Genomic DNA, 12,281 nt, shown 5'->3' with positions numbered 1-12,281 from the left:
ATCTATAAACTTTGAATACAAATTTTTTGAAAAGTTAATTACTCTTTTATTCGTTAAATTGTATAAGGTCGTATCCGTTTTAAAAAACATTTTAGAAAATGGAGAATTTCAATTTTTGAAATCCCGCCTATTCCGTCTGCTGGAAATCAGCTGATATTCCGACTGACTACGTTTTTCAGCTTGTTGTCATCAGTGTATTGCTTAATATTTGATTGGTAATAATAGCAAAATGGAGGACGTTCTAGACGAAAGTATTTCTGAAGAGGATTTGAAGGTACGTGTAACTCTGTAACAATTGTCATTTTCAATTTATAATGTTTGGACTCTTTGGCAGAAATTCGAGCGACGTTATCACGACAGTTTGACCCAGGGAACAGTAACTCAAGACATCCAGTTCAATTATTCCTGGGCATTGATCAGGAGTAAATATCAGGCAGATATCAAGCGAGGGATTTTTCTCTTGGAGGACTTGTCCAAAGGAGGAAATGATGAGGGCAGGAGAGACTACATCTACTACCTAGCCATAGCCAATGCCAAAATCAAGGTAATAAAAATGATCTTACTTTTTGCACTTGAAGATGTCATAATTGTCATATAACATCCTACACTTTGGAAAGATGACATTTTTTATCTATCCTAAACATCACGTTTGTTTGCTTTTGATATTTGACAGGAGTACAGCAAAGCTTTGGGTTACACCAAAGTTCTGCTCCAAGTAGAACCAAATAATCGGCAGGTCAGAACTCTAAAAAATGTCATTGAGAAACGAATGGAAAGAGGTATGAAGTTCTTTTGTTGTGTGCACATCTTCATATTTTTAACCCTTTATTTTTTTTTTCTTTTATAATTATTAACAGAGGGACTTAAAGGCATTGCCATCATAGGTGGAGCAGCATTGGCTTTGGGTAGTCTGATTGGACTGGGGGTAGCTCTGGCAAGGAAGTGAAAGCGCTCATTAATGCCATGATACACTTCTTATTCTGTAATCCCTTTTGTCAGGCAGATTCTTGTTATGTGCTGAACTGCTGTGTTGAATCTGAATGTTGATATTTTCACTATCATAAAAATTTTCTTGTGGAAAACTATATTATACTTTCATTCCTTTCTTTTTGTTTCGTTTTCATGAAATTCTAGTGTATCAGAAATGAAAGGTATAATGAACAATTACAGATTTACAGTACATTTAGTATGATTTAGTGTTGTTAATTGTGCGTTGGTTGCGTAAAAAACAAACACTAAAGCCGCACTAAATGCGCACAACAAAAGGTTGCCGAAACCGATTACTAGACATCTAGTAGGCACACGATTGACACATGACATTTGACAGAAGCAGTCTTGAGGGCTCGCTACGTAGAATCAGATTCTGTGGGTAGAAAAACTTTCGGGCTTACCGTGGCTCCGGTGTAAATATGCCAATCTAACATGTTTTCATGTGGTGCAACATGTAACCTTTGCCCGAGTTAACTGCGTGTGCCAACAAACTGCGTGTAGTTTTAGGGGACAACAGAGTAGGCGGCCAGACAAAGCAAAAGTATATTATGGTATTCCAATGGCAATGACTAAGACGACCACGAAAGAAGTTTCCGAGAATGGCGCTGGCAAAGTAAACAGTTACAGAGACTTCCCATCAACGATTCATAAACCAGCTGCTCAACAATTATTCATATGTCCAGGTATCGTCTTGATTATTTTTCAGACTCATTAAAGTTAAAACATGACATTTTTCCAATTCTGTAAACAGAGGTTTCCCTGAAATGGGGATGTGCAATCATCTTTATCCTGGCGTCAGTGTGCTATGTAAATTCAGTAAACGGGTCCTTTGTGTTTGACGACACAGAAGCAATAGTAAACAACGAAGATGCTAAAGGCAAGACTCCTCTCAACGAAATATTTTTCAATGACTTTTGGGGCACATCACTCAATCACAAGAGTAGTCACAAATCGTACCGACCATTGACCATTTTATCCTTCAGGTATTTTCTATACGAGACATTGAATGAATAGTTTCACCAATGACCTTGTTGTTGTTGTTGTGTGCAGATTAAACTACATTTTCAATGGGCTGGATCCAAGGCCCTTTCACTTGACGAATGTGTTGCTCCATTCCATCTGCTGCACCCTGAGTCTGGTGATCTTCTCAACTTTGTTGGGAGAAACTCGCCCGAGGCTGGCGTTCATCACGGCCATCCTTTTCTCGGTCCATCCCGTCCACACGGAAGCCGTCAGCGGAATAGTTGGGCGAGCGGATCTCCTCTGCGGAATCTTTTACTTTCTCTCCATCTACTCGTACGCGAAACATTTGGACGGAGGATCGCTGACGTCGTTCGCCACTTCGATGGCCAGCTGCGCCATCGCCATGTTCTGCAAAGAGCAGGGAATCACAGTCCTGGGCGTGGTCGCTGTTTACGACGTCACGAGATCCGTGACTGGCACTTTCAACTTTGGCAACGTCATGAAACGAAGGGATATCCTCCAGCGTTTCTCTTTGATCGCCGTAGTTGGAGTGGCTCTTCTTTACGTCAGATTGAGCGTCATGGGCTCTTCCGGGGCTCCGGCCTTCCAGCGGGTCGACAATCCAGCTTCCTTCGCCGATTCGCCGATGACCAGAGCTCTGAGTTACAACTACGTCTACTCGATCCACGCCTTGCTGCTCCTGTGGCCTCATTGGCTCTGCTTCGATTGGTCCATGGGTTGCATTCCGCTCATCCAGCAGCTGATGGATCCCCGCAATTTGGGCTCGTTATTCTTCTGGATCGTCATGTTTTCGGCCATTTTCAAAGCTCTCTTCAGTCCGTCTCAAAGGCAGCGAAAGTATCTGACCCTCGGTCTGGCCCTGATGGCCGTCCCTTTCCTACCGGCCACCAACATCTTTTTCCGCGTCGGTTTCGTGGTGGCCGAACGAGTTCTCTTCATGCCCGTCGCTGGATACTGTCTCGTTCTCGTCTACGGTGCCGAGAAACTCAACACTTTCCTCTTTCCGTTTGGCTATTCCAAGTTGTGGATCTTGCGGGGCTGCCTCCTGGCCGTCATCCTCACCTTTGCTTTGAAATCCTTCCGCCGGAATATGGATTGGCAAGACGAGGGTCGGCTATTTCTGTCCGGATTGGCCGTTTGTCCGCTCAACGCCAAAGTTCACTACAACATTGGCAAAAATGCGGCGGATCGGGGATTGAGAGACGTGGCCATCGATCGCTACGAAAAGGCCCTGGAACTGAATCCGGACTACGACCAGGCCATGAACAATTTGGCCAATTTGCTCAAAGATTTGGGCCGTTTCCAGTCGGCGGAAGATTGGCTCGTTAAAGCTATTAGTATTAGACCCGATTTCGCTGCCGCATGGATGAACCTGGGCATCGTCCAGGCACTTCTTCGTAAGCACAAAGAGGCCCGCGTGAGTTACCTGACGGCCTTGAGTCATCGTCGAAAGTATCCCGACTGCTATTACAACCTGGGCAATCTCGTAAGTTCTAGTATTTCATTCTAATTTTATGTTAATAACCAAATTCAATTTTTAAAAGTATTTGGAGCTGGGACAGTTCCGGGAAGCGGAAGAAGCCTTCAGGAACGCAACTTTGTTGCAGCCAACCCACGTCCTGGCCTGGACCAATCTCATCGTTATGTTGGACAATACAGGTAAAATTTTAATTATTCAACAATTTTGATTCAATTTAACTAATTTTGGTTAACAAATCAGGTCAATCGCAACGATCGGAATCTACGGCGCTGGAAGCCCTGGCCATTCTACCCAACGAAGCCAATTTGCATTTCAGTCTGGCCGGAATTTTAGGCAAGCGGAGTCAATTCAAAGCGTCCGAGCTCCACTTCCTGTCGGCCATTCGACTCAATCCGCACAGTCCCATCTACCACACCAATCTAGGTGTGCTCTACCACCGATGGAAAAAATTCCAACTGGCCGAGCAGTCGTACCAGCGAGCCCTGTCACTGGACCCCCAATGGAAAAGTGCGACGGAAAATCTCAAATTGCTGCACAAGGCGAAACAGAATCAATTTTAAAATGATCTCTCTTGCTTTTATGTTTAACTCTCAATCTCTCATTTCCCAGTGTCTTTTTGTCTTTGGAATTTTTGGGGCTTAAACGGTAGCTAGTCCTAATTGGCGAGCTTAACTAACACGAAATGGAATACAACTGCAATCTTTTGTTTGTTTTCATTGGCTGGCTTTTTTATTTTCTCTTACCAGAGGCGTAATCCCGATAGAAATCGGCTTGTTCAAGCGTGATAGAAGGCGGGACTTTGGCCAGGGCTTGTTCGAAATGTCGCTGGAGGATTTCAAAGGCAGATAAATCTTCTTCCAGGGCTCCCAGTGCGGCCTGATAATTCCGCAAAAGTTGTTTTTATTATTCAAGAACATTCAAGTCTAAAATTTCGTCACCTCTTTGGTCAGGGATTCTAAATCGGCTCCTGAAAAGAGTTCCGTTCTTTCCGCCAAGTTACTCAGGTCGACCTCCTTCAGTGGCATCTTCCGGCAGAGTGACTGAAGGACGGCCAATCGTGCAGTTTCGTCCGGGTGTGGGATGTGAACCAGCGAGTCGAAACGGCCAGGACGAAGTAGAGCCCCGTCAATTTTGTCGGGTCGATTGGTGGCGCCAACTACCACAACTCCTTGGCTGGATGAAATGCCGTCCATTTCTTGAAGAAGGGCCGCCACCACACCCAGTTGAGCTGTCCGGCCGTGATTGGCGTTGGTACGTCCACCAACCATCGCGTCTACAAAATCATCAAAATTAAAATATTTTCATAAAATTCCGAGGGATTTTAAAGTTACCTAATTCGTCCAGGAAAAGGATAGCCGGAACTGCCTGCCGGGCTCGCCGGAAGAGATCCGAGACCATTTTCTCCGAGTCTCCGACGAAAGGAGAAAAGAGTTCGGCGGCTGAAATGGACAGGAAGGAAGCCGTGCACGAAGTGGCCGCCGCTCTGACCAGGAGCGATTTTCCACAGCCTGGAGGACCGTAAATTAAAACTCCTTTCGGTCGAGGCACATTGAGCCTCTCGAAAGCTTCAGGGTGTTTCAGTGGCCATTCAACACTGCGGCGGATGTACATACGGGCCTCTTCCAATCCTCCGACTTCATCCCAGCTGACTCGACGGAACTGTGACAACACCAACAAAATCAAAATTAATTAGAAATAGTTTTTTTGGGGGATAAACGTCAAAGTTATTACCTCGCCACTTCCGGTACTTTCTCTCATAGCAGATGGCCTAACACGACCAATAGCAGCCTTCCATTCTTTGAGTGTCAATTGGCATCGATCCTGTCCAGAAAATTAATTGAACATCAGCTTCGTATGGAGTAAATTATTATTTAAATGTTACCAATGAAAGATAGAGGGCTTCGCGGCACAAAAGATTTAAATCTGCGCCAACGTAGCCGGGGGTCATTTCAGCAACTTGTTTCACATCTTCCAAGTCTGTGTACAATTCAATTTCTTCGCAGATGGCTTTAATGATCTCTTCCCGTTGATGGCAATTGGGGGCATACAAATGGACCTTTGAAATCAAATCAAAATTAGACGGAAGCAAATTAGGAATCAAAATTAAAATTACTTCTCTGTCCAGTCTGCCTGGCCGGCGAAGTGAAGGATCGACGTCTTCCAACCTGTTGGTGGCCGCCATGATGGTCAAGTTGCGGTTAGTATGAACGTCGTCAATCAATCCCGTTAGGCAAGTAATCAGACGATTTGTGTGGGTTTGACCACCTCGTTTAGGGCAAATGGAATCCACACCGTCCAGAAATAGAACTGTGGGACTCGACACGCTTAAACTTTCCTTGAAAATGTTTCTCAATTTTTCTTCGCTGCCTCCTGGATCGGATGACGAAAGATCCGAGCAAGTGACTGGGATGAGAAACAGGCCGTTTTCAGCGCAGAGTTGCTGGACGATTGAACTTTTCCCGCAGCCCGGTGGACCGTGTAAAAGAATTCCTCTAGGCGCGCAGAGTTGAGCAAACACTTGAGGATGCTGTAGGGGATACACCACCAGTTCTTTCAATTTGTTGTAGGCTTCATCTACTCCTCCCATTCTGGTCGTTTGGACTCGTTCTTGAATTTTCATCCACTTGTCTGTGATGATGTTTTCGATCTTGACTTGGGTTTTGGCAGACACTGACAGAGCTCCACCGTCAGGCTTCGTTTCCAGGACCAATATTTTCTCTACATTCCCTGCGGAAAAGTATTTGCCAACAGTGATTGACGAAAGCGGGGTGATGATCTTGTTTGAAAGAAGACTCTTGATCAACAGGGGCAACTTGCATTGTTTCAAGTTGTTGACACTTTCAAAACTATCAGTTACGATAGTTACAGTTATACTTGTTGCCGGTTTCGGTGACAATTTGGAAACACTGAAATCCCTCGTCACTACTGGATGAGTGATGAGAAACTTTCTACGTTCACTGTAAATTTGAACGGTATTTTCAACAACTGCATCACTTTTCAAATCAGTCCTAGGGAAGAGCTTGCAAATGAAGGTTCCCTTGTTTGTTGTCACTTTTACTGGGCACCCAACTTGACAATTTAAATTTACAAACTTCGCAATAGGAAGACAGCACTTTTGACTGCCAATCTCTGAACCAATAACGACAGTATTCATTTTTACTACTTATTTTTGCAGATATTTTCGTTTCGGGCATGCTGTCACTTTTATTTTGATTTGAGATTCGGCGTTGCCAAAAACGCCGAACAAGATAAAAAATTGAAGAAAAATTTTACAAATGTCATTAGTTATTTGATTCAAGTTCAATTTTATTTTATCCCTTTTCTCTACCATTTTCAGAGAAATTGTAGCATTTTTTACAAAATTTAATTTCGCCATGTTGCAATTTGAGACTCGAGTCCTAGCAGACGAATTTGTAGCACTCAAACTCAAACCGCGTGTTGGTTGGGAGACGTGTCTGTCTAAAAACCTAACAAGTTATCCAAACTTGTTAAATATTACTTTGTGTGACATTTCGTACCTTAATATACTGTTAACAGAATGAGCGTCAGAATTACGTAAGTGAAAAAATTACTAATATTATTTTCGTAAAATTAATTGTCAACTGTTAATTGCAGGAAACCCAAGACCCACCGCGGTAAGCGGATGCTGGCAAAGCGAGAGCCAAAAATTGTTGAATTGGCTAAACAAGCTTTGATGCTCCGTGGTTCTACTGCCAGCGTCACATCTCTTCAATTTGTCAAAGATTTGGTACTATTGCTACCAGCTTAAAAGCTTTTGGGTTGTTTTATTTCTAACATTATGTTTTACTTCAGTATTCCATCAAACGGATGCAATCAACATACTTTGGTCAGAAACACCCTTACAATCCATTTGAAGATGTTAAACCGATAGAAGAGCTGACTCAGAAATATGACCATTCTTTATTTGCATTCTGCTCAGACAACAAAAAGAGGCCCAACAATGTTATTCTGGGTACAATTTGATCTCTAAATTTTGTTTGATTTCATTTCAAGGCCTAAACTAAAAGTCATCTAAATTTTCAGGAAGAATGTTTGACCACCAGTTGCTCGACATGATTGAGTTTGGCGTGGAACAGTTCAAATCCTTGACTGCCATTCGCAACGCCAAAGTGATGGATGGTAACAAGCCTTGCCTGATCTTCTCTGGTGATGTCTGGCACCAAAACGAAGAGTATTCCAAATGCAAATCTTTGCTCATCGACTTTTTCCGTGGAGAAGTAGTGGAACAAGTTCGTCTTGCTGGTTTCGAGCATGCTCTTTCTTTCACGGCTGTCGACGGCAAGATTTTCCTCCGCAGTTACAAGTAATTTTCTATATTTTTCATTCCATTTTTGAGATTGTAATAATCAAGTTTTTATAAAAGGATTTTGATGACCAAAAGTGGAACTAAAACTCCTCATATTGAATTGGAAGAAATCGGACCGTCTGCCGACTTGGTCATCAGAAGAACCAAATTGGCCTCAGCTGATCTATTCAAACGGGCGTGCCGCACACCAAGCGCAGCCAAGGTAATTTTTCTATTTGCCATTTCCATTTCAAATATACTGAATTGTATTATTTGTTTTTAAACAGCCCAAGAAGGTCAAGAACATGTCGAAGGACGTTTTCGGTTCGAAACTCGGCCGCATTCACATGCCACGTCAAGATTACAGAAAGTTGCAAGTTAAACGCGGAAGAGCTCTGCGGACTGAAAAGTCACCCAAAAAAGCATCAAAACTTTCCAAGAAGTGAACGGTTGAAATTAATAAAGACATTGACAAACACGACTCGTATGTACTGTGTATGATTTAAATTATTTTAACAATCAGACTTATTAGGTACTCCACTTAGTGTTTTCTCTCCTGTCCTTTTTCTATTGGTAACAATATTTTAAGCATTTATTTTTTATTGTTTCGAAATAACTTCTTTCCTAGGTACTTTTCGTGTATTTATCTTATATCGATGGATTTACTCGATCGGTTAGAATTTGAGAAAGGAAAGAATCTGAAAAAAGTTTAGTTGTGATTTTGATGGGATTTGGTCGAGTTTCCTTCTAGCTCTTAGCTGGCTATTATAGTTTTTAATTTAGTTTAAAACGATTAATCATATCTTAGCTTTTTCAGAAGTTCTTACCACTTATTTTAAATGAAAACTACGAGAATTTATCGCTCAACACAAACTAGGTAAAATGAAGAAGCTAAATTGTGTATTTTTAATTTCTCCTCATTTCAATTAGTTGACATATGCCTGTAATATAAATTTTTTGATCGGTAGTGGGAAAAGCAGCTACTTGCAATGCAGGAGGAATGGATTTCAAGCAGAAGCTTCGATGACGGTGTTGATGCCTTGCATGGTGGATGTCCAGGCTTGTTTGGCTTCCGGAGTGAAGGCGGAGCCGAGAGTGGCAGCCAAAAATCTCACCAACACGGTGGCCATGTTCTACAATTCATTGAATAAGTAATCTAAATTTTCTCAACTACTTTGTATAATAAGATACTCACGTCGAAATGGGCTCGAGTTGTTCCGCGCTGTTTATGCTGGTTGGCCAGATCAACCAATTTTGCGTTCAAGGCTCCTGAATTGCCCAAAGAGTCGATGATTTCCGACAATTTGGTGACGACATTGACTGACAAGGTCTGAATTGGGTGAAATCACATTTAGATTTTGTTTTATTTACAGGATGCTAAGGGACTTACAATGAGAGCAGCGTTGTTCAACAGTTGGCCGGATGGAACATTGGCGATGGTGGGGAACATGGCTTGGTATTCCGGATAAGCAGTCAACAGTCTTCCAAGTGGATTCGTCACATATGGTTAGTATCTTTCAATTATTTCTAGTAAAAATTAAGATACTTACGCCACGTAGAATTGGGGAGCAAAAGTGTTGATGTCCGATTTAATGACGGCCCAGGTGCTTTGAACGGCAGCAACGTTGACTGAATTGAGGACGTCCATTGTAGTGGTGATGAGACTATTAGGAAACAATTATTAAAGTTAAATTGAAAGAATTGTCGTTAGTCTTTAATCAACTCACCGGTTAGTTTGCTGCTGCTGGAGATTTGACAGTTGACTGATGATCCAAACGATGGGGAAGCCCGTCTTTTATAGGCCCACAATAGATGGGTTTGGGGGGGATTCCCTCCTCTGTTCCTTTTGTAAAAAGGGACGACGTGTGAAAGAAACGCGCATCCAGTCACGTAGACATATGGAAAGTAATACGCCAAAGAGAAGCCACTTGAGTGATGGATTGTCTACTACACTAGAGCCATGTGACAGACACCACGTTCAAACTGGGAATTGAGTGGCGCCCGTTTTTCTTCTAATGTCAACTTAGTTTTGTTTGTGGATTTCGACATGATGCGTCCATCAGGGTTAGCGGTGAGTGGATGGGTTTTTACCAAGCACACAGCACCTTTTGCTGCCTAAAACTCCGTCTCGAGATGATCAAGTTCAATGTGAGCAACAACCGGCGGATTTTGTCGATATGAAATTCCAACTGAATTCAACGCGGAGGTACTGGAAACTAGATTTGCCTAAACTATTAGAATAAGTTTATATGTTGGAAAAAGGGAAGAATGGAAAAAAGTAAGATCTTTTATAACGAATAATTACTTACAATTTGCTATTAAACATAAGGTCGAATACTGCAGTGGTTAGCAAGCTGATTTGCTACAACATGCGTCGATGGTTCAAACCTCGACAAAGTCTAAAAACTTTCTACGCGTGAAAAAAAGCATGTTAATTAAACACTTAAATTCCCACCACTGTGTTGGCCATTAATTGAATCCATTCCTCCGTGCTGGAGAGGGAAAACTGGCGAGTGGCTAAGGGACTTTTCGTCGATATTGGGATCGGTCCAATATTCCTTAGTCGTAAAAAGGCGAATTAAATGTGTACTGAGGTATAGGCAAGTAGTTCTGAGTTTGCTGCCGTTACCATTGGTTTGCGCATTTGATTCAGTTGAGCCTTCTTGATTACATAGTTAAGTTCCGTCGTGTTGTATGGGTGCTGTGGCGAAGCCGAGGAGCTGCACTTCGCGGACTACAAACGAATATCATCAATGATCTTATCACGTTAGATGAGCCCGGATCGCTAATGTCGTCTGCATGGGTCCCCCCCGTGTAGATGACCTCTTGAAAAGCGTGGTAATGTGAGGGATATTCGTGAGTAGATTCAGATCCGTTGACTCAGGTTACTTGGATAATGGTGTGATCCAAGACGCCTTTGGCCTAATTATCGTATAAGTACCACTCACTCACAGCGATGGATCCTCTGCTATGTTAATCGAGTTCCTCCTAGATGGACCCCCTCCTTGAATTTTTATTTCAATGGCTGCCGTTAAGTTTGACCTTTGTCCATTTAATTTTTTTCCACATTATTCTCAGGTCTTTTAATTTGGTATTTGATTTTCGTCGTATCCCCCTATGTAGTGTTACGTTGAAAGTGATTACCGCAGCGGGATCCAGTAGAGTCCTTCATGCCTGCGTTCATCCATCCGGAGGCATTATCCTCATTCTTTGAAAATCGACTCGCCCTTATTAATGAAAGACGTGACAATTTACATGACGCCATTGATTTCTTTCTGTTTCGCAATTTCTGCCCTTTAAAGTGGTGGCTTATATTGTTCCCCGCCCATTTCTTTTGATTATTGGAGTTATTGAAGGGTTATTTCTTTTAGCCAAGTAATACATTCTCGAACATTTGACCGTTAGAGCAACTTTCTACGTTCACTGTAAATTTGAACGGTATTTTCAACAACTGCATCACTTTTCAAATCAGTCCTAGGGAAGAGCTTGCAAATGAAGGTTCCCTTGTTTGTCGTCACTTTCACTGGGCATCCAACTTGACAATTAAAAGTTACAAACTCTGCAACAGGAAGACAGCACTTTTGACTGCCGATCTCTGAACCAATAACGACAGTATTCATTTTTACTACTTATTTTTGCAGATGTTTTCGTTTCGGGCATGCTGTCACTGTTATTTTGATTTGACATACGGCGTTGCCAATAACGCCGAACAAGATAAAAAATTGAAGAAAAATTTTACAAATGTCATTAGTCATTCAATTTAAGTTCAATATGATTTATCCCTTTTTTTGTTGTACCATTTCAGAGAAATTGTAGCATTTTTTTACAAAATTTAATTTCGCCATGTTGCAATTTGAGACTCGAGTCCTAGCAGACGAATTTGTAGCACTCAAACTCAAACCGCGTGTTGGTTGGGAGACGTGTCTGTCTAAAATCCTAACAAGTTATCCAAACTTGTTAAATATTACTTTGTGTGACATTTCGTACCTTAATATACTGTTAACAGAATGAGCGTCAGAATTACGTAAGTGAACATGTCCAAGGACGTTTTCGGTTCGAAACTCGGCCGCATTCACATGCCACGTCAAGATTACAGAAAGTTGCAAGTTAAACGCGGAAGAGCTCTGCGGACTGAAAAGTCACCCAAAAAAGCATCAAAACTTTCCAAGAAGTGAACTGTTGAAATTAATAAAGACTTTGACAAACACGACTCGTATGTACTGTGTATGATTTTAATTATTTTAATTATCAGGTTTATTAGGTACTCCACTTAGTGTTTTCTCTCCTGTGGTTATTCTATTGGTAACAATATTTTAAGCATTTGTTTTTATTTTTAAATTAATTCTTTCCCCAAGTTACTTTGATTTTTTTCACTATCCATGGATTTGCTCGATCGGTTAGAATTTCAGAAAGGGGAGCAACTGAAGAAGTTTAACTGGGAATTAGTCGAGTTCCCTACTTTAAAATCTTATAGTTTTTAATTTAGAATAAAATTTATGATTCCTTAGCTTTGAGGCTATC

General features: G+C 41.8%; 5 protein-coding genes across 10 annotated transcripts; 3 read left to right on the top strand and 2 right to left on the bottom strand.

The window, feature by feature from the left end:
• Nucleotides 1-114: 114 nt before the first annotated feature.
• Nucleotides 115-1,182, top strand: LOC124316701 (mitochondrial fission 1 protein-like). Its single transcript, XM_046782641.1, has 4 exons — nt 115-274; nt 335-544; nt 674-779; nt 858-1,182. Exons 1-4 carry the CDS (start codon nt 230-232, stop codon nt 944-946), a joined length of 450 nt encoding a protein of 149 aa, XP_046638597.1. The 5' UTR covers nt 115-229; the 3' UTR covers nt 947-1,182.
• A 101-nt stretch (nt 1,183-1,283) lies between these two features.
• LOC124316698 (protein O-mannosyl-transferase TMTC4-like) lies at nt 1,284-4,170 on the top strand. The gene is made up of 5 exons (XM_046782636.1): nt 1,284-1,673; nt 1,742-1,973; nt 2,041-3,460; nt 3,519-3,633; nt 3,695-4,170. The coding sequence occupies exons 1-5, from the start codon at nt 1,550-1,552 to the stop codon at nt 4,012-4,014; spliced, it is 2,211 nt and encodes a 736-aa protein (XP_046638592.1). The 5' UTR covers nt 1,284-1,549; the 3' UTR covers nt 4,015-4,170.
• On the bottom strand, nt 4,161-6,697 carry LOC124316699 (spermatogenesis-associated protein 5-like protein 1). Its single transcript, XM_046782638.1, has 6 exons — nt 5,568-6,697; nt 5,337-5,510; nt 5,186-5,275; nt 4,786-5,113; nt 4,393-4,727; nt 4,161-4,330 (listed from the first exon to the last, which is right to left on the bottom strand). The coding sequence occupies exons 1-6, from the start codon at nt 6,606-6,608 to the stop codon at nt 4,184-4,186; spliced, it is 2,115 nt and encodes a 704-aa protein (XP_046638594.1). The 5' UTR covers nt 6,609-6,697; the 3' UTR covers nt 4,161-4,183.
• A 152-nt stretch (nt 6,698-6,849) lies between these two features.
• On the top strand, nt 6,850-11,970 carry LOC124316700 (ribosome production factor 2 homolog). Of its 2 annotated transcripts, XM_046782640.1 has the most exons (7): nt 6,850-7,009; nt 7,070-7,202; nt 7,268-7,427; nt 7,499-7,778; nt 7,839-7,983; nt 8,048-8,065; nt 11,795-11,970. In XM_046782640.1, the coding sequence occupies exons 1-7, from the start codon at nt 6,993-6,995 to the stop codon at nt 11,933-11,935; spliced, it is 894 nt and encodes a 297-aa protein (XP_046638596.1). In that variant the 5' UTR covers nt 6,850-6,992; the 3' UTR covers nt 11,936-11,970. The 2 variants fall into 2 exon arrangements, with proteins under 2 accessions (XP_046638596.1, XP_046638595.1); XM_046782639.1 differs by lacking the exon at nt 11,795-11,970 and having other exon boundaries at nt 6,853-7,009; nt 8,048-8,241.
• Nucleotides 8,653-11,131, bottom strand: LOC124316702 (hemoglobin-1-like). 5 transcript variants are annotated; one of them, XM_046782643.1, is made up of 5 exons: nt 9,488-11,131; nt 9,311-9,424; nt 9,151-9,241; nt 8,956-9,090; nt 8,653-8,893 (listed from the first exon to the last, which is right to left on the bottom strand). In XM_046782643.1, the coding sequence occupies exons 2-5, from the start codon at nt 9,406-9,408 to the stop codon at nt 8,768-8,770; spliced, it is 450 nt and encodes a 149-aa protein (XP_046638599.1). In that variant the 5' UTR covers nt 9,409-9,424; nt 9,488-11,131; the 3' UTR covers nt 8,653-8,767. The 5 variants fall into 5 exon arrangements, with proteins under 5 accessions (XP_046638599.1, XP_046638602.1, XP_046638598.1 ...); XM_046782646.1 differs by having other exon boundaries at nt 9,311-9,603; nt 9,709-11,131; XM_046782642.1 differs by having other exon boundaries at nt 9,311-9,991; nt 10,070-11,131.
• Nucleotides 11,971-12,281: the final 311 nt, after the last annotated feature.

The sequence above is a fragment of the Daphnia pulicaria genome, chromosome 12 (assembly GCF_021234035.1).
Source record: "Daphnia pulicaria isolate SC F1-1A chromosome 12, SC_F0-13Bv2, whole genome shotgun sequence".
In the NCBI taxonomy this organism is placed as follows: Eukaryota; Metazoa; Arthropoda; class Branchiopoda; order Diplostraca; family Daphniidae; genus Daphnia; species Daphnia pulicaria.
The sequence above is the reverse complement of the archived record's forward strand: the minus strand, read 5'-3'. Positions and strand labels throughout refer to the sequence as shown.

Excerpts from the sequence above, each read along its gene's own strand:
- LOC124316702 (XM_046782643.1), bottom strand. The coding sequence starts at position 9,408 with ATGGACGTCCTCAATTCAGTCAACGTTGCTGCCGTTCAAAGCACCTGG. Across the intron at positions 9,242-9,310 it reads GCTCCCCAATTCTACGTGGC|ACTGTTGACTGCTTATCCGG; the intron begins GTAAGTATCTTA and ends TCCACTTGGAAG. Across the intron at positions 9,091-9,150 it reads TGAACAACGCTGCTCTCATT|ACCTTGTCAGTCAATGTCGT; the intron begins GTAAGTCCCTTA and ends CACCCAATTCAG.
- LOC124316700 (XM_046782640.1), top strand. Across the intron at positions 7,428-7,498 it reads GCCCAACAATGTTATTCTGG|GAAGAATGTTTGACCACCAG; the intron begins GTACAATTTGAT and ends CTAAATTTTCAG. Across the intron at positions 7,779-7,838 it reads ATTTTCCTCCGCAGTTACAA|GATTTTGATGACCAAAAGTG; the intron begins GTAATTTTCTAT and ends TTTTTATAAAAG.
- LOC124316698 (XM_046782636.1), top strand. The coding sequence starts at position 1,550 with ATGGCAATGACTAAGACGACCACGAAAGAAGTTTCCGAGAATGGCGCT. Across the intron at positions 3,461-3,518 it reads ATTACAACCTGGGCAATCTC|TATTTGGAGCTGGGACAGTT; the intron begins GTAAGTTCTAGT and ends AATTTTTAAAAG. Across the intron at positions 3,634-3,694 it reads CGTTATGTTGGACAATACAG|GTCAATCGCAACGATCGGAA; the intron begins GTAAAATTTTAA and ends TTAACAAATCAG.
- LOC124316701 (XM_046782641.1), top strand. The coding sequence starts at position 230 with ATGGAGGACGTTCTAGACGAAAGTATTTCTGAAGAGGATTTGAAG. Across the intron at positions 545-673 it reads TAGCCAATGCCAAAATCAAG|GAGTACAGCAAAGCTTTGGG; the intron begins GTAATAAAAATG and ends GATATTTGACAG. Across the intron at positions 780-857 it reads TGAGAAACGAATGGAAAGAG|AGGGACTTAAAGGCATTGCC; the intron begins GTATGAAGTTCT and ends AATTATTAACAG.
- LOC124316699 (XM_046782638.1), bottom strand. The coding sequence starts at position 6,608 with ATGAATACTGTCGTTATTGGTTCAGAGATTGGCAGTCAAAAGTGCTGT. Across the intron at positions 5,511-5,567 it reads CAGGCAGACTGGACAGAGAA|GTCCATTTGTATGCCCCCAA; the intron begins GTAATTTTAATT and ends TTGATTTCAAAG. Across the intron at positions 5,114-5,185 it reads AAAGTACCGGAAGTGGCGAG|TTCCGTCGAGTCAGCTGGGA; the intron begins GTAATAACTTTG and ends GTGTTGTCACAG.